At 48.5% G+C, this 25,508-nt stretch overlaps 7 protein-coding genes across 8 annotated transcripts; 2 read left to right on the top strand and 5 right to left on the bottom strand.

Annotated features, from left to right (window-relative positions):
- Positions 1-2,579: 2,579 nt before the first annotated feature.
- On the bottom strand, positions 2,580-3,756 carry LOC6597787 (malate dehydrogenase). The gene is made up of 2 exons (XM_002022954.2): positions 3,646-3,756; positions 2,580-3,582 (listed from the first exon to the last, which is right to left on the bottom strand). Exons 1-2 carry the CDS (start codon positions 3,739-3,741, stop codon positions 2,638-2,640), a joined length of 1,041 nt encoding a protein of 346 aa, XP_002022990.2. The 5' UTR covers positions 3,742-3,756; the 3' UTR covers positions 2,580-2,637.
- Positions 3,757-4,830: 1,074 nt separating this feature from the next.
- Positions 4,831-5,959, bottom strand: LOC113566279 (malate dehydrogenase, mitochondrial-like). The gene is made up of 2 exons (XM_026991244.1): positions 5,833-5,959; positions 4,831-5,772 (listed from the first exon to the last, which is right to left on the bottom strand). Exons 1-2 carry the CDS (start codon positions 5,920-5,922, stop codon positions 4,831-4,833), a joined length of 1,032 nt encoding a protein of 343 aa, XP_026847045.1. The 5' UTR covers positions 5,923-5,959.
- A 547-nt stretch (positions 5,960-6,506) lies between these two features.
- On the bottom strand, positions 6,507-13,073 carry LOC6597719. The gene is made up of 9 exons (XM_026991243.1): positions 12,995-13,073; positions 12,493-12,741; positions 10,760-10,932; positions 9,812-10,570; positions 9,587-9,739; positions 7,901-9,517; positions 7,704-7,843; positions 7,486-7,617; positions 6,507-7,422 (listed from the first exon to the last, which is right to left on the bottom strand). The coding sequence occupies exons 2-9, from the start codon at positions 12,704-12,706 to the stop codon at positions 6,903-6,905; spliced, it is 3,708 nt and encodes a 1,235-aa protein (XP_026847044.1). The 5' UTR covers positions 12,707-12,741; positions 12,995-13,073; the 3' UTR covers positions 6,507-6,902.
- Positions 13,074-13,300: 227 nt separating this feature from the next.
- LOC113566265 (mitoguardin) lies at positions 13,301-15,456 on the top strand. Of its 2 annotated transcripts, XM_026991160.1 has the most exons (4): positions 13,301-13,365; positions 13,431-13,801; positions 13,874-15,088; positions 15,148-15,456. In XM_026991160.1, exons 2-4 carry the CDS (start codon positions 13,733-13,735, stop codon positions 15,454-15,456), a joined length of 1,593 nt encoding a protein of 530 aa, XP_026846961.1. In that variant the 5' UTR covers positions 13,301-13,365; positions 13,431-13,732. The 2 variants fall into 2 exon arrangements, with proteins under 2 accessions (XP_026846961.1, XP_026846960.1); XM_026991159.1 differs by having other exon boundaries at positions 13,310-13,801.
- Positions 15,457-15,891: 435 nt separating this feature from the next.
- Positions 15,892-16,759, top strand: LOC6597720. The gene is made up of 3 exons (XM_026991165.1): positions 15,892-15,942; positions 16,016-16,300; positions 16,375-16,759. Exons 1-3 carry the CDS (start codon positions 15,892-15,894, stop codon positions 16,594-16,596), a joined length of 558 nt encoding a protein of 185 aa, XP_026846966.1. The 3' UTR covers positions 16,597-16,759.
- A 4,231-nt stretch (positions 16,760-20,990) lies between these two features.
- On the bottom strand, positions 20,991-24,522 carry LOC6597721. The gene is made up of 4 exons (XM_026991262.1): positions 23,064-24,522; positions 22,734-22,986; positions 21,263-22,644; positions 20,991-21,199 (listed from the first exon to the last, which is right to left on the bottom strand). Exons 1-3 carry the CDS (start codon positions 23,952-23,954, stop codon positions 21,632-21,634), a joined length of 2,157 nt encoding a protein of 718 aa, XP_026847063.1. The 5' UTR covers positions 23,955-24,522; the 3' UTR covers positions 20,991-21,199; positions 21,263-21,631.
- On the bottom strand, positions 24,041-25,485 carry LOC113566278. The gene is made up of 4 exons (XM_026991242.1): positions 25,175-25,485; positions 24,959-24,999; positions 24,157-24,880; positions 24,041-24,086 (listed from the first exon to the last, which is right to left on the bottom strand). The coding sequence occupies exons 1-4, from the start codon at positions 25,243-25,245 to the stop codon at positions 24,041-24,043; spliced, it is 882 nt and encodes a 293-aa protein (XP_026847043.1). The 5' UTR covers positions 25,246-25,485.
- Between the last annotated feature and the right edge of the window lie 23 nt (positions 25,486-25,508).

Raw genomic sequence — 25,508 nt, 5'->3', positions numbered from 1 at the left:
GCTTCCGGCGCCGCCTTGCACTCCAGTCCGCGACAGGCTCCACTTCAGGATGCACAAGACGAAGGAACTTCACAAGTTTTGTGTGAACTTCTGACACGGCCGGCCCCAGACTCTCGGCTCTCGGCGCTCTTTGTTCGCTCCGTTGTCCAGCCAACCTCGGAGCCAACACATGAAGTGTTCTCAAGTTTCACAAAAGCTGAACGGATCTCCAAGACCAGCTCAAGCCCAAGAACCCAAAAAACCAAAAAAAAACCGAAAAACCCAAACTCAAACCCGAATCTGAATCCGAGCTGAACAAAAGAACTGCCGAATTGAGTTGACCCTGATGGCGGTGGCCAGATAAGTGAAGCAGAAACAGCAGCGGCAGGAGCCCTCATCCAACTGGCGCCAGTCGGCAGGGCAGGGCAGGGCAGGCCCTACACAGCTTCCCCTCCCTCTGCCACCGTTCCTGCAGGAGACCATAACGGGCCGGGCGCGGCCCCTGAGCATAAATAAGCAAAGGATCCCGTCGATCACATAAGATCTGCACCTGCCGGCGGCGCTAAGAGAAAGGCAACCAGAAGATCATTCTAGGACCTCTCCTAGGATCGAAACTCGATCGCGACCCACTTATGGTGCACCCTGCCAACTGCCTGCCCCACGGTCCTCCCTTTCAATTTGTTTTCGAATCTGCTCTTTGCTGCTCTCTCTGCCTCGTTTCGGCCTCTTATCAGCGATCATTTGTCAAAGGCCCCCACCCCCCCACTGCCATTGAAAAGTTGTCCGACCACTGAGCGAAACGAACGGCAATTGAAACAAATTTGTTGGGGCCCCTTCGCCACAGCGTCTCCACAGTGCTACCCCCTGCCCCTGGTGTCCCCTAGCGTCGCACCACACTCTTCAGATCCAGTTGACAAATGCAGAGGATGAGGAAAAAAAATTACCCCAAAGAGAGGAGAACTTTTCGAAACAGGAACCCGGCTAGAATATACCCATGCATTGGTCCACACATACCAGAGAATGGCAATCCCTGAAGAATACTCACCGTTGAATAAAAATCATTCACTCAAATCACCCCAAAGTCACAATCACAAACTTCAAATGTAGCCATTTGAGTTTCCAAAAATCCCATTACTCAATTTCTAGACATAATTCCTACCAAATATCTAGATGCTTCTCATGTCCAATCGGCCCGTGATGCTCCCAGATCAGTGGGTAGCGCTGCCATCGTAGGGAGCACTCTCATAAATAAGAAATTGAGAGTAAGCGAGACTCTCGAGGATGAGTTCGAGAAAGAGGACACTGGAGGGGCAGGCAGGACAGAATCTATGGCTGAGGGTATACAGGCTTCGATAAAAGTTTTTCCTTTTCTCATACCCTTGCAGAAAGTATCATTGCTTTGAGAAGAGAAGGACGCGCAGCACTAAATGGTTTGCACAGCGCAATACCAATAGATCTGAAAGGGTATTGGGTGCTTCGTCACCCCGAAGCTGGCCTTCCTTTCTGGTTTCAGTCGGTTTCAGTTTCTCGTTTTGCATTGCGCACCAAGATCGATCGGTGGCGAAGAATGTTCCTTTGAGGCTGGTCTCCATGTCCGTTCCGCTGTCCGTCCGTGCGCCTGTCCGTCCGTTTATTTGTCTGTATGTGTTCGTGTGTGATTAATGGTAATTGCTTTCATGGCTCTTCCATACCCAGTACTCGGGGAGGACACGGGTATAGTGCACTCGTTTCCGATCACACAACCCTCAAATGTACTGATGATCAACCGGCCAAAAAGATACACACTCGTGCAGAACTCTATTGTGCTCTAACTCCATTGTACTTCTTAAGTAATGAGAGAGAATGTGCACAAGCCATAGAGGCCTTCTCCCTGACCTGCATGACCTTCAGGGGCAAGAAGACAGAGATTTAGGTCTTCTAAACTGACTGCTCTGATCGATCAAATCATATATTTAAATGGGTATCTGTCGGGCGTAATACTCGACAAAGCCATTACGAACTTGTTCCCCTTTATTGCTTGCAACCATTTGTTGCGCTAATATCGCTTTTAGCTGCCGTCACCTCTCCTCTCCTCTCGTCCTTCTCCGCCTTTTCGGACGAGCACTTTTTGGAAAGTTTGAGAACTATATTTCAAAACGAAAGAATGTGAGAGCGAAAGTTGCAACTTGGACAACAATGTGCCACTATGTAGTGATCCGCTCCGCAAAGCGAAGGCTTGCCTGTATACAAGATATCTGCTGGGGAAATGTGGGGAAAGAAATAAAAAGATGGAACGAAGGACATGGCTATAGCGAATCGACTATCCGCATATCACTTAAGTATTCGTTGCGGGGCACTATAAAATTTGCAGATCCCAGAAAAGGTATATATGTATATATGTACATACATTCTTGATCAAAAAGAGACATTCAAACTTTGTCCATCTGTTTCTCTACAAACTGGTCCATCAGTTATGAAGCTCTCTCAACGAAATTTATCTTTTGTTGTTTTTTCCGGCAGTACATTCCTCTGAATCGCCAGGAATGCATCCACTACTTCAAATAGCTTCCAAATAAAACTATTTCGCTATTCCGGTAACTATTTCAAGATGAAAACCGATCTTTTCTGCTGCACTGAAAATTTGTATTATCGAAAGGTGCTACATTTTCAAGAAGCCCCTTACTTTTTCATGTACTCGACACCCTTGGCAGCGGACTTCTTGAGCGCATCGACGGCCACCTTCACCTGCTTCTTCTCGCTTTCATTCATCTCGGGCAGGCCATGGTTTTTCTTGATTCCATCCTTGCCGAAGGAGAGTGGAGTGGAGAAGAACGGGGCGTCGGTGGCGTCGGACTGGACGTAGGCGCACTCGGGCGCACATGCCTTGCCCTTGAGGCCTCGCATCAGGGCGTTGGTGAAGCGAGCGGCCGCGTAGGCCATCGAGAGGGTGGCGGAGCCCTTCCCAGCCTTGGCCTTAACCACCTCATCGCCGCCTGTCTGGATGCGTTTGACGATCGACGCGATGCACTTCTCGTCTCCCTCGAAGGGCGGCTGGCACTGGGAGAAGATGGGCACGATGGTGGTGCCGGCGTGTCCTCCGACCACGGGTATCCTCACATCATACGGATGAATGTTCATGTGCTCCCCAATGAACTTCTCCGCCCGCACCACATCCAGCGTGGTCACTCCGAAGAGCCGCTTGGGGTCGTAGCAGCCAGCCTTCTTCATCGCCTCCGCCGCAACGGCCACCACGGCGTTCACCGGATTAGTGATGATCCCCACCAAAGCTTTGGGCGCACGCTTGGCCACCATGCAAGCGACCCTTGCCACTATCGGGGCATTGGTGTCGAACAGGAAGTCCCTGGTCTGGCCCGGCTTTCGCGGCATTCCCGCGGTAATCATGACGATGTGAGCACCGTTTATGGCCTTCTTCAGTTCGTTCTCCCCGAAGTAGGGCTTCACCTTGCACACCGTGGAGATGTGCGACAGATCCTTGCCGAAGCCCTGGGTGGTCTCGATGTCGTGCAGGGCCAGCTCGGTGACCAGCTTGTTGGTCATCAGGAGGAGCGCCAGTGGCTGGCCAATGCCTCCGGCTGCTCCTATCACCGCCACCCGGAACTGCCGCTGCAAAAGAACAGATGGGATAGGATATTTATATCCTCATTGATTGAAGATATAGCGACTTACCGTCTGCGTCAACCTTTGGCTTGTGGACGCTTGATACAGCTGCCAGCAGAGTCGAGTCTTCGAAAAATTTGTTAGCTTTAGCTGGTTCTTGAACATGTTGACGCTGATAAATGAAAGCCAAAAAATTTCAAGGAAAAGGTAGGTTTGGGAGTTTAAAGATTAAATTTCGAATACTTGACAAACGGAAACGGCTTACTCAGCTCCACGACTACTTCAAAATCGTAGAAACTACTGACTTCTAAAAGAGTGTATCCTCTCAATGTTACGGATCGGACAAATTGTATGTAGCCTCAGCAAATCAACGGAACACAGCCGAACGAGAAAGAGAGTCTCGATGGCCAAGAGAGGCAAGCAGAACAGGAGTGCGGTGGTGTTAGCCTGATAGGAGCTTTTCATTATAAAAACAAGCAACACAATTCGGTGTTCCCCAATGAAAAAGACGCCGCCCTCTCTCAATATCAGTCTCGCACCTTACAGCACAATTTATTAGAGCTATAACCAACAACAGTTCGTTTGAATCCCCTGTTTTATTTTGTAAAAATCATCTATCAGCAGCCCGCCCCAGCTGCAAGGTGGTAGTGGAGTGAAAGTCCAGTGTCCGCTGGATCGAGTCGATCGCCTCGATGTCATACCACGTCGATAACGATAGGTCATTTTTGGCATTCTTTTTGCAACGGACTGATGATTGCAGGCGTTTTCTCGGATTTCCTGCGAAGACGTGTTCTCATCTTCGATTAAGCATCCATTTCGAATGACCGCTCACTTGTAAAATGTTCCTGGATCCGTGTAATACACGAAAGACCATCACTTCGACCATTTCTCCCATCAAGCAGGACTGTTGAAATTAAGACAGTCCTTTACGATGGATAGGATGGATAGGAGAACGGCCCATCTGGACCCCAGATCCATCCTCATCTATGGGTGCTCGCTTGCCTTCCAATAGTTAGTAGTCCAGTGGTTAGTGGTTACCGCTGAAATGATTCTTACACTCGCTGAGGAAGAGCGACTAGGCGCACCGAGATCATGTACTTTTCTCGGACACCATACACACGCCAGTGTAAGGCGGACACTCGTCACGTGGAGATCGAGAGATAGGAGATTGAGACTACCGACTCAACCATGCGGACACTGACCTTCAACACCATTATCATCTACAGTTACTCGTTGTACTTGGGAATGTGTTAATTATTCCATGAACTTCACGCCCTTGGCGGCGGACTTCTTCAACGCGTCGACGGCTACCTTCAGCTGCTCCTTCTCGCATTCATCCAGCTCTGGCAGGCCATGGTTTTCCTCAATGCCCTTGGGACCGAGGGTGAGTGGAGTGGAGAAGAACGGGGCTTCGGTGGCGTCGGACTGCACGTATGCGCACTCGGGCGGCCCCGGCTCGCCCTTGAGACCTAACATTAAAGCGTTGGTGAAACGGGCAGCCGCGTAGGCCATCGAGAGGGTGGCGGAGCCCTGTCCAGCCTTGGCCTTAACCACCTCATCGCCGCCTGTCTGGATGCGTTTGACGATCGACGCGATGCACTTCTCGTCTCCCTCGAATGGCGGCTGGCACTGGGAGAAGATGGGAACGATAGTGGTGCCGGCGTGGCCTCCGATCACTGGTATCCGAACCTTCCCTGGATGGATGCTCATGTGGTCCCCAATAAACTTCTCGGCCCGCACTACATCCAGTGTGGTCACTCCGAAGAGCCGCTCGGGGTCGTAGTAGCCAGCCTTCTTCATCGCCTCCGCCGCAACAGCCACCACGGCGTTCACCGGATTAGTGATGATCCCCACAAGCGCGTGGGCCGCGTGCTGGGACACCAGGCCGGCGGCCTTTGCCACTATCGGGGCGTTGGTGTCGAACAGGAAGTCCCTGGTCTGGCCCGGCTTTCGCGGCATTCCCGCGGTAATCATCACGATGTCAGCACCCTTTATGGCCGACTCCATCTGGTCCTCTCCGAAGAACGACTTCACCTGGCACGCCCTGTCGATGTGCGACAGATCCTGCCCGAAGCCCTTGGTAGCCGTGAGGTCATGCAGGACCAGCTCGGTCACCAGCTTGTTGGCCATCAGCAGAAGCGACAGTGGCTGGCCAATGCCTCCGACCGCCCCAATCACTGCCACCCGGAACTGGCGCTGGAAGAAAACAACGATTAATCGACTGGAACACCTACCTCATTGACCCTAGACTCTTACCGTCTGCATTTGGCCAGGGGTCGCTTGGTAGAGCCGCCAGCAGACACGGCATTGAGAAATGGCCGAGCTCTGGAACTGTTTCCCGAGCATGCTGATGAATTTGCCGGACAACTCGGAACTATTTTCAGGAGCTATTTAATTTTGAAACTATTTCGAATGTGCATTGTAACTTTTTAACAAACAAAAATGACTTACTTTGTTCTGCGATATATGATCGTATCTCTCTCGTATCTCGTTCCAGAATATTGAGTTTCATTGTTCCGGCTGGTTTGTTTAAGTGACTAAATATCGAGTAACTAAGATGTATTCGATAGAATTTTAGTATCTGAGAAGAGAATCTTCTTGTTGCTGAGCTCAGCAATCAGCTTATCAGCGTCGAGTGTTTCAAGATAATACCCCTCCCCAGAATCTTCTGTAATACCTTAGGTATTAAGAAGCAAGTCAGAGGTCCACAGGGAACTCTGGCTCTCAGTATGTTTGGCTCCTTTTGGTTGCCTCTGAGGCAATTCTTTGAGCTCTCCGAACGAAACACTCTCAATTAAGAGCTCCGGAGCAAGAACCATTACATATGGAAAAGGAACCGGAAAAATATAATCTGAATGAGTAGGGAGTGTAAAGTGTGTCCCCCTATTCTGAGGCTTAATTTTAATTAAAAATCCGAACGTTATAACGAATACTGTTGATTATGTTGTTTATAATTAAATTATGCTTATGTTCTTTACAGTAATTTTAACAAAAAAAGTTAATATAAATCTAGTTTCTTTCACATGCCACTTCATTTCATTCTGCTTCGTGCTTTGTTTCATCATAGACGTTTCATAGACGGGTATATAAAAGGTATATATATATACCATAATTAATTCAACATAGCTTACACTTGAACACAAACTCTCTTTTAAATCGACAATTTAATATATGAATATATGAACTTGGGACTGGACGTCAACGGACGAACGTCTGCAACATAACACAAAAAAAACCAAAAAGAACTGTGGACAGTGTGGTGTGGTGTGGTGTGTGGTGTGTGGTGTGCCGTGGTATGGTGTTGTCTGGGGGCTGTGTGACATCTCCTAATCACTGCTGTTCCCCAGGGTCAGCGATGATCTGCGTGGCTGCTGCCCATTGATATTGACGATCGGCGAATCATCAATGGTGGTCCTACTCTCGCGGTACTTGCTGAACAGACCGCGCATCTTGTTGAGTGGCGTTTGGAATGACTGCGAGACGGTTGCCGCTGCGGCCGCTGCAAAAGCCGGCATTGGGGACACTGCTGATGCGGTTATCTCGACTGGCGTGCTTACTGGCACATCCTTCGGTACGCTAACATCTATGCCATTCGACTGGCCGGGGGACCGTGGTAAACGCGCTGGCTTTGGCGGCGTCGATGGTGCCGCTCCTGGGCCAGACCCACGACGTCCGAACGATGACACCGCATTGAGTTTGGGTGTAGAAAACAGGCGTTTGGGATGAATCGAGCTTTGGTTGTGTTTGGTGCTAATGGTGCCGCTGCCCTCCGAAGTCTTGGAGGGGCCGGGGCCGGTCCACAGGATGGGCTTGTGCGTCTTCTGAATATTTGTTGGCGATGGGAAACTGCGAGAGAAAAAACATTTGGTAATGCACAATACTGAAAAAAGAAGGGATAGAGTAGCTTACAGATCCATTTCAACTGCGGAGTAGCTCTCCATGGCCGTCTTCCAGGCGTGCACGTGCGGCAGTGTCTCCTTCTCCACATCCACATGGAAAATGGCATTGAGGATATCCAAATCACGCTTGGTTGGCTCGTTACTGCAAGGGTTTCGGTTTCGGTTTCGGTTTCGGTTGCGATTTAGTTGCGATCGATATTATTATGGGATATTATTGTTGAAACTTACCCAAAGATAAAGAGTTTGTAGTGTAGGCTTGTAGGCTCCGGAGAGATGGATGTACGCGGTGACATGCTCTCCGGCGGAGTGCAAAACAGCTCCTCGTCATCACTACTGCTGTCCTGCTGCTGCACATTGCTGCAATCGTACTGGAAGGAGGCCACAAAATGAGCACAGGCTTGGTTTTATTTATCGTTTCTACTTACAAAGAAAGCCTCCCCAATGTTGTCCTCATCGTCGTCGTTGTCGCTGTTTGGGCGGCTGCGGCGTGAACGAAATTGCCAGGGCCATTCCTCGACTTTGGAACGTAAAACGATGGCCGCTGTGGCTGTGGCTGTTGGAGAACCCGGTGCTGGGGAGTCCTGGGCCTGGCAGGCCTGGGAGGCCTGGGAGGCCTGTGCTGCACGCTTCATCGATTCCGTGCGCTTTCGTCGACTGGTCTTTCGACTGAGATTCGCATCCCAAATACAGGGGCACGATTGCTCCGTATTCCAGGCGGCCGAACAAAGACTCTCGGTCTTGAGGGCATCGGGCAGCTGGGCGGCATGGACCGGAGCCTGTTCGAGCATCAGCACCAGGCTGCCACAGACGCAGCCCAAATGATCACGACGGTCGTCGTGCAGCTGGAGGAGACGGCGCAGCATCTGGAGAAGCTGAATGAGAATGGCTACATTGACCTCCTGCGAATTGGCCACATAGCTGGCCACCAGATGGGCAATGCGGGAGTGGACCTTGGTGAAGTTAACGCTGATGAATCGGGCGTCATCCTTGAAGCTGACGATCAGCGATTTCAGTCTTTTAAGCTCACAGAGCAGGGTGTCGTTGATCGACACCATGTTGCCGATGTTGTTCATGAGGGTCTTGGTGATGCGCTTGGCGAACACCTGCAGAGAGTTCTCCACGCATGTGTATGGCGTCATCACCTGGGTGGTGGGGCTGGGACCAGAGCCAGAGCCAGAACCAGAACCAGCAGCGGATGCCGCCACAGCCTGGCCCTTGCCATGCCTTTGCTGATTCTGATGATGATCCGCGATTACCATATCCAAATACTCGTCAATCTGTGCCTCAAAATACATTGGATCGGACCTCTCGGCCTGGGCCTGCTCCGCCTTCTGCTGCAGATAGCCCTCCAGTTGCTGCAGGCCACTCTCGCTGGAGATGTCAACGAACGAGTCGAGAAAGTCCCAGTACTCGCGCCACTCGAGATTCTCCAGGCGTGCCAGCTGTCTGCCCACCATCTCTAGACCCTTCTCGATGTCCGAGTTCTTGATGTGACGCTCACGCAAGCTATCGTTCATGTATGACTGCGAGCTCACATCTATACCGATGCTTTCGTCGCCGAGCCATGTGCTATTACAGGGCGAGGACTGGACGTCCCCGCGATAGGCCAAAAATAGATCCGGTCTGTTCAGACGCATCGGTGTCACTGGTATCTCCATCGGTGGCCCCATCGGCTCGCTGTTGTAGTTATTGTTGTTCTCGCAATCTTTGCCGTTCAGGAACAAAGGCTTCGGCGAGCAGCTGGCCCCTGCCTTCGGGCTGAAGAGCGCACGCCGACCCACGGGTGTCGATGCCACACACAAATCTGCTCCCCCATTGCCATTCGGGCTGCGATTGAAGATGGACTTGTTAGGCGTCACCTTCAGCGGCGACGCAAACGGCGAGAAGGCCAATGGACTTAAATTATTGCAGGCAATGCGAGGCGGCGTCTTCCAGCGACGATAGAAATGCATGGCCTTTTCGCGGGGCATGGGTCCCGCCAAAGCGCTGATGGTCAGGTCCATGGTGAGGCCCTCGCATTCCCTTGTTTTTTGCTTCAAGTTCTAATGGGGATACAGATACAAATACAGATACAGATACAGAGAGGTAACTCCTCCTCCACCACGACTTACCGGCGGTTCGCTAGGCGTAAAGGGCTGGCCCACCTGTGGCGGCACCTCATTTGCGACGGACCTCAGCACGGGCACATAGTGTGGGTCTCCCAATAGCAGCTCCAGCTTGTTGACAACCGCGGGCGGGGCGTGCGGTGAGCGCAGACAAATGATCTGTGGGGTACAACATAGAGATGAGAGATTGCAAAGTGATTTGATTTATTTTCTGTACAGCAAACAACTCACTTCTTTCGGCTCTTTGCCCTCCAAGTTGATTAGCGACTTGCATTGTGGATACGAAAGGAGGACCTCAGCGACGGCCACGTGGCCATTCTTCACCGCAAAATGTAAGGGCGTTTCACCGCGCGCCTTGTCGGGCATATTCAAATAGTAGTCGAGCAGGTTGTCGTTTAGCGTGGCGCACATCTGCCCGCTGGCCTTCTTGCCGACATATTGAAGTGTGAACTCGCGATTGGTGAGGATCTTCAGGATCGCTTCGGCTGCACGCGCCTGATTGAACTGCGCGCAAATGTGCATGGCATTGTAGCGACAGCCCTCCTTCAGGCTGGTGGGGGTGTCCCCGTTGCTGATGAGAAAGCGGGGGTTCTCCCAGACAATTCGCTGCAGCCGCTCGATGTTCCCAGCCTCGATTTGTTTGCGGAACTCGACAAGCTCCTGCTTGGTGGGTGCCCGGAATGGTGGACGCTCACTGCTGGAACTGCTAGCTCCTGCTGTCTCGTGCTTGGCCCCAGTCGCAGTCCCAGTCGCAGTCCCAGTCGCAGTCCCAGTGCCAGTGCTGCTGCCGCTGTTTGTGGTAGTGCTGCTTCCGCTGGCACTGTCGTTGATCGGCACACTGGTGGCACTTTTGTTGCTGCTTATGTTGATGGAAATGCTGGGTAGCGTCGATATTGGAGGATTCACAATCAGCAGATTCGACATGGAGGCGGCCAGGCTACTGATACAGCTGCTGCTGCTGCTGCTGCTGCTGCCGCTGCCGCTGCCGCTGCTGTTGCTGGAGGTGGCGGTGGCAGTGGGCGAGGTGGAGTACGGACCGTCCGTCGATCCCGATGACGACGGCTTAAAGTTGTTGCTCATCGCCAGGGGCTCTGGATGGATGGGAAAAGGAAAAAAAAAAAAATATTAGATCTCCAGTGGGAACTGGTGACTGTCTCTCTGTCTGCACTTACTGCTCACTGGCTTGGCCCAGCCAAATCGGTTCAACGACTCGATGCTCTCGAATCCAAACTGCACGTAACTTTCTGCCTGCTCGCGATTGGGGAACTCACGCAGGCGGGCATCCTTGTAGTGTCGCAGCACTTCCAACGCCCTGGCTTTTTCGGTAAAGATCAGCCACAGGGGCGAGTCGGCTGTGGGTGGTGTTGGCATCAAATTCAAAATCAGAAGATTGTTGTACCATTAATAAATGAGATCTAGCTACCAGCAGAACAGTAGACGCGACGCGACGCGACTGGTCACGCCATTCGAATGGCAGAGCAGCGGAGAATAATGAAATGGTGAAATGGGAAACTGGGGAAAATGGCGAAGCGACAAATGAAACGAATGAGCGGAATGATTGCCAGATGAGGCGCGAAATGTGGTAAGCAAAACAAAATCCAATGCGCGGAGGGAGCAACAGCCACAACAAAAACAAAGAGGCGGCTGGCTGGCACGGCGGGAGGAGGAGGGGGAGGGGGAGGGGGCAGGGGCACCACCATGCGTGTGACGCAGTTATTGGCACAAAGCCCTGACATTTCCCTGCCTTTTGCTAAATGCACAGGGTATTTCGCTGGATTTTCAGGTGTTTTGCCACATTTCAGACTTTTCACCGAATTCCACGGAAACTGTGCTTGTAAAGGAATAAAAACAGAAGAGCTTTCTGTGGAATGGAATTTCCCTGAGATATCCATCTGTTGTAGCTTTAGTAGTTGTTCTGGTATTGTAGATCGTCATATTGCTATTGCTATATTGGGAATCGATAGTGTCTCTTTATGGGCTAAATTCCCCATAGCTATTACTGTAGTTTACAGTAAAGATCGATTGAATTTAGGACGGAACTCCATTCAATGTTAAAGTATCGTAAATGTGGTCATGGAACAAATTTTAGTTGCCAAATAAAGGTGATGAAGGGTATAAACATTTCGACTATTCGCAGATGATTTTGTTCTACGTTCTTGTACCCTTCTTTTGCTTTTGTTTTTATTTTTGTTGGGGTTTTTGTTGTTGTTGGCAGGGGCTAACAAACAGTCACAGGGACTGGCACAGGCACAGGCACAGGCACAGGAACAGAGAGAGGCACACAACCCACATTGTTCCGGGGAGCATTCGACACATTAGCTGGGGATATATAAATATTGAATCCGGGGCATACGCATACGCACACGCACACACTGTTTTGTTTTTGGTTGGTACTACTGTGCAGCTGGCTTTATAAATAACACTCGAAAACTGAAGAATATATGTACATATTAAGGAAAAGCGCAATGTAAAGGCAACAATAAATGTGCGTCGTGTTGGTGGGCGGCAGTTCAAGGTCCTGTTGATGAGAGGCAGGGGGCCATCTGTTCGGTGTACCTCGCAAACAAAGGCAGCCAAAGTTAATCGCGGGTAAAGGCATTTAATTGGATTACGCCAAGGCAGAGGAAAAGTAACAGCAGACCGATCGAAGGGGTAGGGGTTTGTGGGTGTGCCAATTTATTGCCATATAGGGGCGATATACGATATTGTGGTGGAATCGACTGGGAGAGCGAAACAGCTGCGAAAACCTCGCGAATTTCTTGGGATTTGCTCACTCACACACACGCATTTGCACACAAACACTTAGTCATGGCTGTGTGCACACACCGCGCGCGCGCGCTCTATGGAAGCAACAAGCGTCCCCCCCGCCAAATAGCTGTAGCTGCAGCTGAAACAAGTAACAACGCACTTACGTGGATATTCGGGATCCTCATAGTTGTCCACGTTGAGATTATCTGATGCTCTTGACGATGCTGCTGTCGCTGTGACTGTCGTGCTGTTGCTGGTGGCCGACGACGACTCTGGGCCTGGCTTGATATTCACCGCCGCTATGGAGCCCGCACACTGTGACGCGGTGCCCTCAAAGCCAGCCTTGGACGGCGGAATGTAGACGCCAAAGTAGGACATCTGTAATGTTAGGGTAGCACCGGCTGCCGATGATGCTGCGGGGAAAACGGTACACACACGGTATAAGCCCTGTTATACAGAATACAGCGCGAACACACACACAGCCACAAACACAGGTTTATGTCCAATACCAGTGCAGGCAGCAACAGACGCAAAAAAAAAAGTGACGCGATGAGCGGATTTCGGTAAGCTCGGCCATTTTTTAGGCAAATCCACATGGAAGACAGGCCAGCAAAATGCGGCTTCCGGAGGAACCTCTCGGTAATCACCTTTTCTCTTTTATCTTACCTTTAACACGACTGCTTAGCGTTTTGTTCGACACGGGATTTACGAGTTATACGATTTTAACCAAAATTTACAAACAAGATTTAGCCTTCAGTGTGACGGCGTCTGACACTGAGAACTATACCAAAGTATACGGTTTCATTTTAAAAATATTCCTTAAATATACTGACGACATCAATTTCGAAATATCGATGCTGTTATTGATTATAAAATATACCGAAAAATACCGAAAAGTATTCAAGATATATCGTCACGGCGATAGCTATCGACTTGTCGAGCCAGCCCTGGTAAACACACGGGTGACAGCTGATGGCCCTCTGGCGCCGCGCGCCCCCCCAACGTTGTGATGCAATTTGTTGTTTTCAGGCCTAAAAGTGAAAGTTTTGACTGACCAGCAGCAAGGAAAACCTATGTAAAAGAACCCTTTTCATCTCCACAGCACACCCAGTAAACCAAGGCAATCAGTTCGTGCAAAAGTGACTGCCAAACCATAGTTTTTTCGAGGAAAACAAGGGGGCAAAACAACAAACTCCAAAGGGCAGGCCCGAGCCGATGAGCAAAGCAACAGCCTAGTGGCCAATGTGCGGGCCAAGTATTGGCGCTGGTATCGGCGGGGCTTAACCTCAAAGCACGCACACAATCAGCGAGAGAAAGAGAGAGCAGATCAGGCAGGGAGCCATCCGTACAAAAAGTATTCCCAATCGTCCCATCCAAATCGAAAGTGTTCAAAATTCAAATAGCATGCATCGCAACGTGCCGGCAACATGGAGCGGTAGCCTGCTGCCGTTTCGTGTCTCCACCACCACAAAGGTAAGCAGAAGCAGTAGCAATTCTGATTATTATTCTTCCACTACACTGACGTTCTGAAACATCATTGTCCAGGTCGTCATCTTCTCACTGACCGCTGGTGTGGCTCTGATGGGCGTCCTATCGCGTTTCCTGCGTCGCCGCAAGCCGCCACGTCCACCGCGTCGTCCCAGGAAGTACACAAATCGTCGGACACGGAACAGTATGCGCAGTCCCAACGATCTGCTATCGATTGCCGGCTCCAAGGCATCGGCACGCTCTGGCAGCCCGGTGGGCTCCACAATCGCCTACTCCGATCGGCTGTCAATGGCATCCGGCTCCATTGGCATTATGGGGCCCAGTGGTGGTGGACCGAATGCTGTGCCCACAGCAGTCACCCAGCTGACCGTCCAGCAGCTGGGCGTAATGGGAATGGAGGCCCTGGACACGGTGATCAACTTCTGGGAGGATGCTCTAGCCGCACACTATTGGCCGGGCGGATTTCCAGCCTCGCTGACCACCGCCGAGGACTCGGAGTTCTGTCGCGAGATCCAGAACCTTCTGGAGATGGCCTACACGCTGCAAGAGCAGAGCGAGCTGCTCTTCCTTGACCAGCGATCGGTGCTTTTTCGCGAGGAACATTCCATAGACGAGGCCGAGGAGGATCGCCTCACCGCTGGCGGTGGCATCGGCGGCGATGACGATGACCGCATCTCTCGAAAATCGGGCAGCGTGCTCAGTCGCGCCGGCTCCGATCCTAATTTCGATTCGGCGGAGAGCTTCGCCTCGGCCCTCGACCAGGTGGCCGATCTGCGCGAATTTGAGGGCTTCATCGAGACCTCGTACGAGGAGTATCCGCTGTTCCAGAGCGCCCTGAAGCACCACGATGAGTACACAGTGCCCTGCCGAACCATTCGAGCGGAGCTGGTGCACTGCAGCACCGACACCGAGTACCTGGCCAAGCTTCACTGCGTCCGTCTGGCATTTCAGTTTCTCTTCAAGGACCCCGCTGTTGGTCAGTGGATCTGCGATGCAGGCAGGCAGATACTCACCGATCTGCTCTGTCTGGGCGACAAGGACACGAAGGAGTTTCTCGTTGGCTACGAGGACATGGTGAACTTCCTGAAGGACCCCAATGCATGGCCCTGCATCCAAATGGAACTGGAGCAGCGCAACGTCAAGGCAATGACCTTTTACGACATCTGCCTGGACTTCATCATCCTGGACTCGTTCAAGGATCTGGACACACCGCCAGCCAGTGTCACGGCTGTGGTTCAAAATCGTTGGTTATCCAACGGATTCAAAGAGACGGTAAGAAACGAAACCCAGCGCCGTTAAGACTATTCATATTGTCGTTCTCCTTTCGGCAGGCTCTCACGACGGCCGTGTGGTCGGTGTTGAAGGCCAAGAAGCGCATGCTTAAGTTCCCCCATGGCTTCATGTCGCATTTCTATGTGATATCCGAGCAGATATCACCGCTGATGGCCTGGGGCTTCTTTGGGCCCAACGAGAATCTGCGGGACATTTGTCACTATTTTCGCGAGCAGCTACTGTCCTTCCTGGGCGACATCTTCAGCTTCCAGAAGAGCCGCTTCACCACCATCGAGGACTTCTCGCAGGATGTCCTACAGCACATGCAGACGCGCGTCAACAATATTGGCGTCAAGTTTAGCCAGTAGTTTATCCTGTCTGCCCTTTCTCCAGCGCTTCTTCCAGGATCATATACTACATTTGATATACTCCAAAAAGTTGACTAATTTTAAAGCCTCATCCATGCACAGTCCATGACCCATGACCCATTCCCACGCCCATCCCCGCACGCACAAACCCACATTACCCAATACCCCGGGGGAATCGCCATCATTTTGTATGATTAAGCATTTAGTCGCAAGAAAAAACATGTGTAAAATAAAACTGTTTACACCTGCTCCAAACAGCAATCCAGCTGCCATACCGACAACGCATCCAATTCCAATTCCATTCCCATTCCCATCCCCACCCTCCAATCGCAGCTCCAGCGGGGGTGCGGCTGTTCAGGCATGGACTTCGCTCTGGCTCGGCCAGTCGTTTCTGGCAGCTGATTGCAACAAGATCGAATCGCATCGAATCGAATGATGTGTCGGGCCCTGGACTTGAGCTTCGGCCTATTGTCGCTGAGTTCCTTTGTGAGTGTGGAAGAGCCAAGCCCCATTGATGATGCTTTACCTGGTCCTGATCCTGATCCTGATCCTCCTCCAGATTGCCTGCTTTGGTACCCTCCACATGCTCAACAAGATTGTACACATCCATGCGGATGCCTCCGTTCATGTGGCTGTGCGTGTGTCGGACGACAGCTCCATCTCCGAACGCTGCAGCAGGACCATAATTGTGGACAACATCCAATTGCCGCATCTCACCTGCCTGGAGCTCTTCTATATGCGCTGGACGGTGGTGCTGACCCTGGTCTATTCGTTTCTTGTCATGATTATGATGAGGGCCAAGTACGTGAGCCACTTTCAGATCAATCAGGTCACATCCAATGGGGTGAGTGACGGGAACCCTTCCGCTCCTCTCTACGTAATTCCGATTATGCATATCTACTGTACTATCCCTGGTAGATGATGCTTGTGGGCACTGTCCTGGCTGTGGTTCTGCTCATTTCCACCACGATACTCCACGAGCGGACGCCCTTTGTGGAGGTGTGGTGCAACAATTTCATCATCTACTATCTATACTACATTGACCTCAACACCATCGTGGCCGTCGCCTACTTCATTTACACATCCTGCTACCTATTAGTGGGCTCAGAGGGCGACCAAGAGCCGGTATATATTATGTGATCACTGATCAGCAGTCTATGTATGGTCTTTGACGCATAGTAGCTGTTGCCTCCTGGCTTAACATCCTGCCGTTCGGCTATCAATTTCCCTGTTAGGCCTCGCAGAATTCGATTGATTTTCATGTTTTAAACATATTTATAATGAAGAAAAACGCACATATTTATGTATTTGAGTTTTATTCAAACAAATTGCTTTCATTTGGTTGGCTTTTGTGTTGGTTTGCTGTCGGGGACTGCAGTTCGGACTTCGGAGACGCTAAAACATACGTGGAACTAAACATACATATGCATATCAGATGAGTTCTCTGCCTTTTTTTGTGTGGCATATGTATATGGTAGATATATATATATATACTATGTGTACATTGGCAATTGCTTGATATAGTAGATGCAGTATGCAAACCATTACAAACTCTCGAAAATCCAACAAAGAACACACCTATACCCATACGATTAGTATGCAACCGGAGAGGAGACCTCTCTGCCGAAATCGAAATCGAACTTTTAGTTTTTTTGTTTCTTTTCTTATTCAAACTACTGCCATGGGGGTAGTAGTACTATCATCTAAACTTACGACTAATACCAATAGATTTATCTTTCAATTTGGTGATTTTGGGGGTGTGGTGTGGTGTATTACAATCCGCCTTTCTTAACTATGAATGGAAGGGAAATCCCCCTGGGGTTAGCACGTTTTGGTAAGGTTGTTTTCACATCATTATTTTGCTTTTCGTTCTGTATAGATCGCGTCGGTATAGAGAGCCTCTAAGGCTCTGGATCTGGATCTGAATCTGAATCCTTGGGGATCGATGGATCGATGGAACGATGGATCGCTGGATCTATGGATCTCTCTCTCTGTTTCTCTGTCTCTCTCTCTGGTCCAGTGCGCTTAGGTGCTAATAAATAAATGTTTCTTGGTTTTTGTTTAATATTTTTCATATTTTTTTTATCATTTTTTTTTTTAAGTTTATTTATCAATTGTTCTGTTTTAATGCCTAAACATCTTTCCTTTCTTCATCTCACATCTCTCTCTCTCTTTCGATCTCGATCGTCTTTACACATTATTTATTATATATAAATTGATATATAATAATTGTGTATATAATTAATTGTTGGTATAATGCAGTCTTTACGGCAAAACAAAAACAGAATTATGCTATTTTGTTGATTTCTTTCCATCCACACACCATCCATCTTACATTGTTTCATTGTTCTCTCGTCTGTTTAAATACGTAATAATAATAAAAAATATATATACTCATACTCATACTCATACTCATACTCGTACTTGTATTGTAGTGTATACTATATAACTATATTTACTTTTTTGTTGTTTCTTTCAAAAGTGTTCTATATATGAAACCAAATACACATTAGTTAGGCGTGTTCCTCCTTCCTGCTCCTTTATCTGGTGTTCGTTCTACAACTACTTGTGGTCTTTCTCTGTTGGCTTATTGTTATTACAGAAAATAGCAACACAAAAAATTAGTACGGTTTTTTGTCATACTCGGGGTCGTCATAGCTACATACATAATTCAATAATCATAAGCATCATTCATCATTCATCATTCACCACTCATCTGCTCCGTTCTGCTAAGCATTTCATTTCATTTAATTTTCTTTCTTTCATATTTGTCGTGTGTATATAATTAGTTTCTTTCATAAATTTCCTATAATCCTAGGCTTTTGTTTTTGTTATTTTCAAAGGCAGTTTAAAGTGTATGTCATATGTCATATATGCACACCTTTCGATAAGAATCTCAACTTTCTTGTAATATTTGTTGTCTTGCCCTTCTATCTTCTATCTCTTCTTCTATCTATCTACACACAGATCGATTTTGCGGGTATCTCGGGGATCCTTAGGGGCTTACTCTTCCAGGATTCTAGTTCTTAAATTGCTATATGCATTTTGGCTTAGACATTAGTATTCTGTTTTGTTTTTTTTTGTTTCATTTTCAATTGGTTAATGGTTAATGGTTGTTGGTTTTTGTGTGTGTTTCGTTCTAGCTTAAGATCTACTCTTAGATTCTAAATTTCAAGCACTTCGATTTTGCAATTGTTTACAACATTCCTTCTCGCTACTCGCTACTCGCTAGTCGCTCCTCCCACTCACATCTCCATCTCGTTCTGTTGCAATTTGTTCCCTAAAGGCATATTCCGATGTAAAAACATTTCTACATATATTGGATTGTTAGTTCTTGGTTTTCTTAGCAAATGAAGTATGATTTTCTTGATCATGCTTAAGGTGTGAACGATATGAAAAGCATAACAACAGAAATATGTATAGTCGTTTTTGGGGGTCTCATATGTCTAAGGTCCCTCGAGGGTGTGATTATGTTGCTTATATAGTATAGAGAAACTGATGCAGTTCTTACAAAAATCCTATGCCTAGTTGATCTTCTGATACCCCATACCCCACACATTCCGTTCCACTCCATTCCATTCCATTCCATTCCAACAAATGTATTCGGGAGGGTGCTGCGAGTTCTATTTCAATGATTGATTGATTGTACAATTGGCTAGTGGATTGCTTTTCTCTTCATTCGTTTGTTTCTTTTTTGTCTACACTGCTTGCCTGACGGCTTTACGGTTTTACTGCTTAACTGGTAACTGCTTGTCGAAGGCTGAAGGCACGACATAATCGCATTTAAAAAAAAAAAGTCTATTTACAGGACTACTTATGGTGGTGGTATACAACGGCAGCGGCGGCGGCGGGGCTGCCGGCCTGTCATGAGTATTGGTTTTATTTTATTATATGTTTGCTTTGTTTTTGCTTTCGACTGCTTGCTTTGGCTCTGCTTGCTTTTGTGTTGTTTGTGTGTTTCTTACACTGCTCGAAAGAACATGATAGATAATCCTTATTTTGCTTTGTTTTATTATTGCTAACGATTCGTATTTGTTGGTTTGCTTTTCGTTTGTTTGTCATTTCTTAATTATAGTATGTACATGTGTACGTATGCATGTTGTGTGTGGATGTGTGTGTGTGTGTGCATGCTTCAACTAAATGTATGCATGCTTTTTGCTTTCTCATTTCTCAATTTGTTAACAACACAGGAACAAGTTTCTAAAATCTACACTTAAGTTGGTTTTGCATTATAAATAAGAAAAAATATATATCGATAAATATATCTGGTTATCGTTCAATATATGTATATTGATGTGTGTTTGTGTGTTTTTGTATCTGTGTTTTGGGATACCTATGCGATAATAGTTTTAAGAGGAGAAAAAAACTTATTGTATTAAGAATAAACACTTAGAATTATCGTCCGCCATCGTTAATTGGTAATCGATAGTCGGTAGTTGGTAATCGGTAATCGTCATCTGTTTGTAAGCTTTGAGTGTAAGGCTATCATGATAATTGTTTTTGTTTCCTTTCATTTTGTGTGTGTGTGTGTGTGTGTGTGTTTGTGTTTTTGTGTTTCGTGGTGTGTGTATGCAATGTATAAAGTATATGTGTGTTTATATAGTATAATGCGTGTGTGTGTGTGTTACAAATAATTAAAAATATTACTATACTATAGTTCTACAGCTATAGCATTAGTTCTGCTTGTTATTGGTTTACAAGTGACCAGATATAGGTGTGTTTCGTATGCTTAAATGTATTTAGCATATAGTAAATATATACACACACACACACACATATATATATATATATATATATATATATATATATATATATATATATATATGTATGTATTATTGTATGCATGTGTGTGTTAATCGAAACATTTTTTTGTTTTTCCTACCATAACATCTGAATGTTCGATAGAAGCTTTATGCCCTTAAGATTACTTAATTGAACTTAAAGTGAAAACAAAACAATAAAAAAAAATTATATATATTTATATTTTAATTCATATTATTATTTTTGAAATTAGACTAAATTGTGTGTGTGTTTGGGAACCCCCCCTCTTCGGAGAAATCTCTTTCGAAGAAGGAAAACAAATCAATTTACCGACGGCCTGACTGACTGACTGACTGACTGACTGACTGATGATTTGAACGTGTGTGTGTGTGTGAGCGTGTCTCGTATTTAATTCTTTTGGAAGGCACTTGAGTGCTTCTATTGCTTGTTTGTTTTTGGATTGGTTTAAGGCTTACAAAATCGTTTCAAATGTGTGTGTTTGATTAAAGGCACTGAGTGCGCCTTTTACTCCTCTCTATACTTCCTATTGCTTATTGTTTAAGGCTGTGAGGGGGGGGTGACTGACTGAATGTTTTCCTTCTTCCACTCACTCTACGTCTCCGCTTCTCTCTCTCTCTCTCTCTCTCTCTCTTTCTGGCTATATACGATGTATCTGATTCATTTTACAGTATGTTCATTTTCATTAGGCGGTGGTTTGTTCAAATATAACTAAATACAAAAAAAAAAAAAACTAAGCCATATGGTTGGGGGGGCGGGGGGGGTCTACGTAACTGAATGTCTACGTATTATAGAATATATATTAGAATATAAACCGTATATTGCCTATTTGTTGAAATTTAATTCTATATCTAGGATCATTTTTCTTGTGGGATGCGCATGGTACGTGCAATACCATTCTCTGATCTCTGTTTTTCTTGTGGGATTGTGTGTTGTTGATTGGGGGATGAAATTACACATAAATCTGCAAAAGAAGATGGTGAGCACATGGATGCCAATTGGAGGAGCGACGGGGGGAAGAACTCACCTTAGTATTACATTTTTGGCTCTTGTTTTAGTCGCGATTCTCGTTCTGCGTTTGTGTCCTCCGTTTCCTTCCTTCGTTTAAATGCAGAGAACAACACAAGACATGAATTGAATCGAATCGAAAATGAAGTTCAAGAAACACTGAAAGAAACGATCTCGTCCTTTTCTTTTCTTTCGGTCTCTGTGTTTTTCTGTTTGTTTTTGTGTTGTTGTATTTTGTTTGGGGTTTGCTCTAATTTCTATATATTTTGGCATAGGCAACGACGATATATTGTTCCTCTCTCCCTCTCTCACTATCTCTTTCGCTTTGTCTCTCTCTCGTCTCTCCATCTCCGTGTCTGTCTCTGGTCAATCACTCAATCATCCCACATCATGGCCAGCCCATTTCAATATCCAAATCCGAGTTGCTGCTGAACTGCCGCTCCCTCTTGATCGCCGCTAGGGTGACGGCAGAAGCAGAAGCAGCAGAGCCACCAGCAACGTTGGCTGTGGCTGTGGCAGTGGCATTGACGGCGGTAGCGATGCTACCACTGGAGGCAGCGGTGAATGCGGCCAGAGCATTGCGATTCAGTGGCTTAATGCAGCTCTGCTTGATCTTGATAATCGTCCCCGTGGCTGGGATCATTGTGCGTGCGGCCATCAGGCCAAATGGCCTGCTGCCACTGATCGTCCCAATGGGCGTTAGCGATGAGAGCGGCAGAATGGGGCCCGTAATGGTGGTGGCGGAAGCGCTGGTGGTGCTGATAGTGGTGGTGGATTGGATGGCGGGATTTGATGAGGAGGAGGCGGTGGAGGGGGCAATGGAGCTCGTCGATGTCGTTGTCTTGCCCGCCGCCAATAAGCTGGGATCGTTGTAACGCGGCCGCTTGTTCTGCAGCTTGGTGGCCCAGCACTCGGTGGCCCGTCGCCGGGCATTGGCACAGATATTGTCGCCCGGTGGCGACCTGGGTGTCGAATGGGGGAACAGCCCTGCCTCCGACTTGTCCCTGGGGAAGGGTATATGGCGGCGCTCCTCCTGCGTCTGACTCGACAGCTGGCGATACGATTCGATCTGCTTCAGCCGCTGCACATTGCAGACCGCTGCATTAACCAGATCCCCAGCCGCACTGCCAGGTATTGACTTGCTATGGGCAGCGGTGGCATTCACCAAGATATCGCTGCGCGACTGAGTCTTCGACTGCGTGAGGATCTGATCCTCCAGTACCCGGGCTTCGCTGGCATCGGTGATGTTGTTGGCGGCGGCGGGGGTGCCAGTTATTCCGGCATTTTTGTTCTGCTTAGCCCTTAAATGCTGCAGCTCTTCGGGCGATCGCTGCTTGCGGAACTCATGGACCAGTGGATAGATATGCTGTATGGCGGATTCAACATCATTCACGCTGGCGGCTGTAAAACGGATAAGTTTTAATCTCAGGCGAGAGAGCCAACGCCAAAGGCAAAGGCAAAGCCAAAGCCAAAGCCAAAGAGAGACTCACCTGTCACTGTAATGCTTCCCGTGGAGAAGATCTTCAGCGTGGCCTTTGGCATTTTCATCTTGTACGTGACACCCGGATGCAACTCCGGCTCGTAGCTGGCGTTGTCCCGATGCTTCTCCGAGAAGTTGACAATCTTAATGGCCCAGGGCATGCTGCAGGTACCCAGAACATTCACGATGCGAAAGTTCTGGAAGCGTGTGGGAAAACCGAGTTTACCCAGGCACCGGGCGTACCGTCTGGCTGCCACCTTGGCCTTTGAAACGAATAAAGAATTGAGATTTGATAAGGGACTTGCTCGGCAGTTGCTGCATTCCGTTGGGTTGCACCTACCATTATCTCAGAGGTGGCCCCTGTGCAGGTGATCCTACCCGATGACCAAATGGAGGCCGTCGTATAGGGACGTCGCAGCTTCATGGTTACCATTCCGTTCTCCCTGCGGTACTCCACATTGCAGCCGCGCAACGCAATGTCCCTTAGCTTGAGGTGGCATCGCACGCTGAACGAGCACACCACATTGTTGATCACAATGTCCAGCTCTGGGTCGTCTGCCTCTGCTGCTGCTGCCTGTTGCTGGTTGCTGAGCAGCGCCAATGGTGCATCTGAGACAGGAGCAGCTTCTATTGGCTCTGCTGCTGCTGCCGGTGCCACTGCCGGTGGTGTCTGTGCTGCTGCTGCTGCTGCTGTGGCCTCCGTCTTGGTAATCACATCTGGTTTGATCACAGTAAGGGACTCCAGCAGCATATCTTGTTGCTCCGTTTTGATGCGCATCCCATTGGGAACGATAGCCGCCACTCTGCCATTCGCGTGGAGATCGCCATTGGCTGTTGGCTTCCGCTGCAGCAGCTGCTGCTGCTGCTGCTGCTGGGGCTGTTGGTGCTGTTGGTGCTGCTGCTGGTGCACCATCGTGGTCGTGCTGGCAGTGGCCGATTTGCTAAACTGCGAAAAGTATCGCACGCCACCGCCAGTGGCCGAGGCACCGGCCGGTCCAGACGCCGCCTTGAGGCCGCCATTCAGATTGGCCATCGGTATGCTAACCATTTCGTTTTGCATCAGCGACGAACAGAAGGATGCTGTGTGTGGGAATGTCGTCGACGAGGTCGTCGTGGTGCTGGTGCTGGTGCTGCTGTTGCTGTTGCTGTTGCTGCTGTACTCCTGCGGATAGAGATCTCCGAACAGGAGATGGCTGTAGAGGGCTTCTGTGTGCAGCTTCTGGTGTTGCATGAATCTCTCCCTCTGCTGCTCTAGCTCCAGCTCCAACTTCTCCTCCTGGCGCTTCTCTAGCTCCCTCTCCTCTTCTATCTGCCTGATCACGTCGAGTCTCTGCCGCCGCTCGTCTTTCTCCAGTTGGTCTTTCTGCCCGCGCTTTCTTAACACAGCTTGCCGCTCTAATTCTCGATCCCTTTCCGCCTTTATGCGGTTCCACTTCGCCTCCGAGTCCTTCTGCACCTTGATCTGGTGCTCAATGTCCTTCCTCAGCGTCGCCAATTGTTTCGCGGCCTTGTCCTCGTCCTGCTGTCTCTTCCTGAGCCTCTCCTTACCGAGCCACTGCTGCTCTTGGGCTCGCGCCTTCTGCCTTTGCCGCTGCTGGCAGCGCGCTAGCTCCCGCAAGTGCTCCTTATGGCGTAGGGCTCGCTCTGCGTCCCTCTGCTTCGTCTCCTTGGTGCGCAGGTCGAGCACCCGCAAGATCTCTGATCCGTGCCCTTCGGCCTGCTTCTTCACGCAAAGGTCTAGCAGCTGTGGTATCGTCAGATATTCTAGCGACTTAGCCGCCTTGGTGGACTCCTTCTCTCCGTTCTGGTCGTCGGGATCTCGCTTACTGTAGGTTATAGTGCCGGTCGTTGGGCTCAAGCATTCGTAGAGGACGCCCGGATGGACTTCTTTTTCCTGTGCTCCGTTTAAAGACACGTGTTCGAATCCCAATCCAATATCGTAGATCCGTGGAGAGCCACGTTCCCCTGCTCCTCCTCCTCGCTGGCTTCCTCCTTCGCTTCTCGTCGGGGGCTCGCTGGCTCCGTCGTTCACTAGAGCTAGTTTGATGCGAGGCAATGGCTTCAGATCTTGTCTGATCTCAACCTTGGGGACTATGTCAGCAGCAGAAGAACTCCCAGAAGGAGGCCGGCCTTGATAGACGCTCGGACTGGCGGTACCTTTAATGCAAAAACAAACAAACAAAATTGGATGTTCTATTAATCTATGGGATGTTCTTGAATGTACTTTTTTCTTACCGTTTGCCGGGCTAGTGCCTGGTCCCGAAACGTTATCCCTTCTGCAAGAGTTGGTTGTCGATTAATGTTGTTGTTGTTGTTATGGTTTTTTGTTGCGGTTTTCTAATTATTTCTACGACTGTGTGGGGATCTGTAGCGTGTGGATCTGTGGATCTGCCTCTGGCTATCTGTCTGTGTGGGTGTCTCGTCTCTCTCTTTCGATCGCTCTCTACTTACGAATCGGCCATATTGACAATGTTTCTTGTTTCTTGAATTATTAAATATCTTGAATCTTGAACCTTAGGCATCTATTTCTCCCCCTTAAACGTATACTTTGTTTGTTGCTTGGATTTTGTTTGTTTTCTGTTTTCCGTTTTTTGTTTTGTATATAAGGCTAAAAGTGATTCTTCCTAAGCGTTCAATATAATAATAATAGTCGGTATCCGGTTGTCTGTTTGTCCGAAAATACTTTTCTTTTGTTTTTTTGAATTTGCAATTAAGTTTTCAATTACTTTTTATGTGGTGGTGTGTGTGAGTGTGTGTGTGTGTGTATGGGTTTTTGTCTCTCGTG

The sequence above is a fragment of the Drosophila persimilis genome, unplaced genomic scaffold, assembly GCF_003286085.1.
Source record: "Drosophila persimilis strain 14011-0111.01,24,50 unplaced genomic scaffold, DperRS2 tig00000653-arrow-arrow-pilon, whole genome shotgun sequence".
Classification (NCBI taxonomy): domain Eukaryota; kingdom Metazoa; phylum Arthropoda; class Insecta; order Diptera; family Drosophilidae; genus Drosophila; species Drosophila persimilis.
Note: the sequence above shows the minus strand (reverse complement) of the source record. Positions and strands in the feature narration are given on the sequence as shown.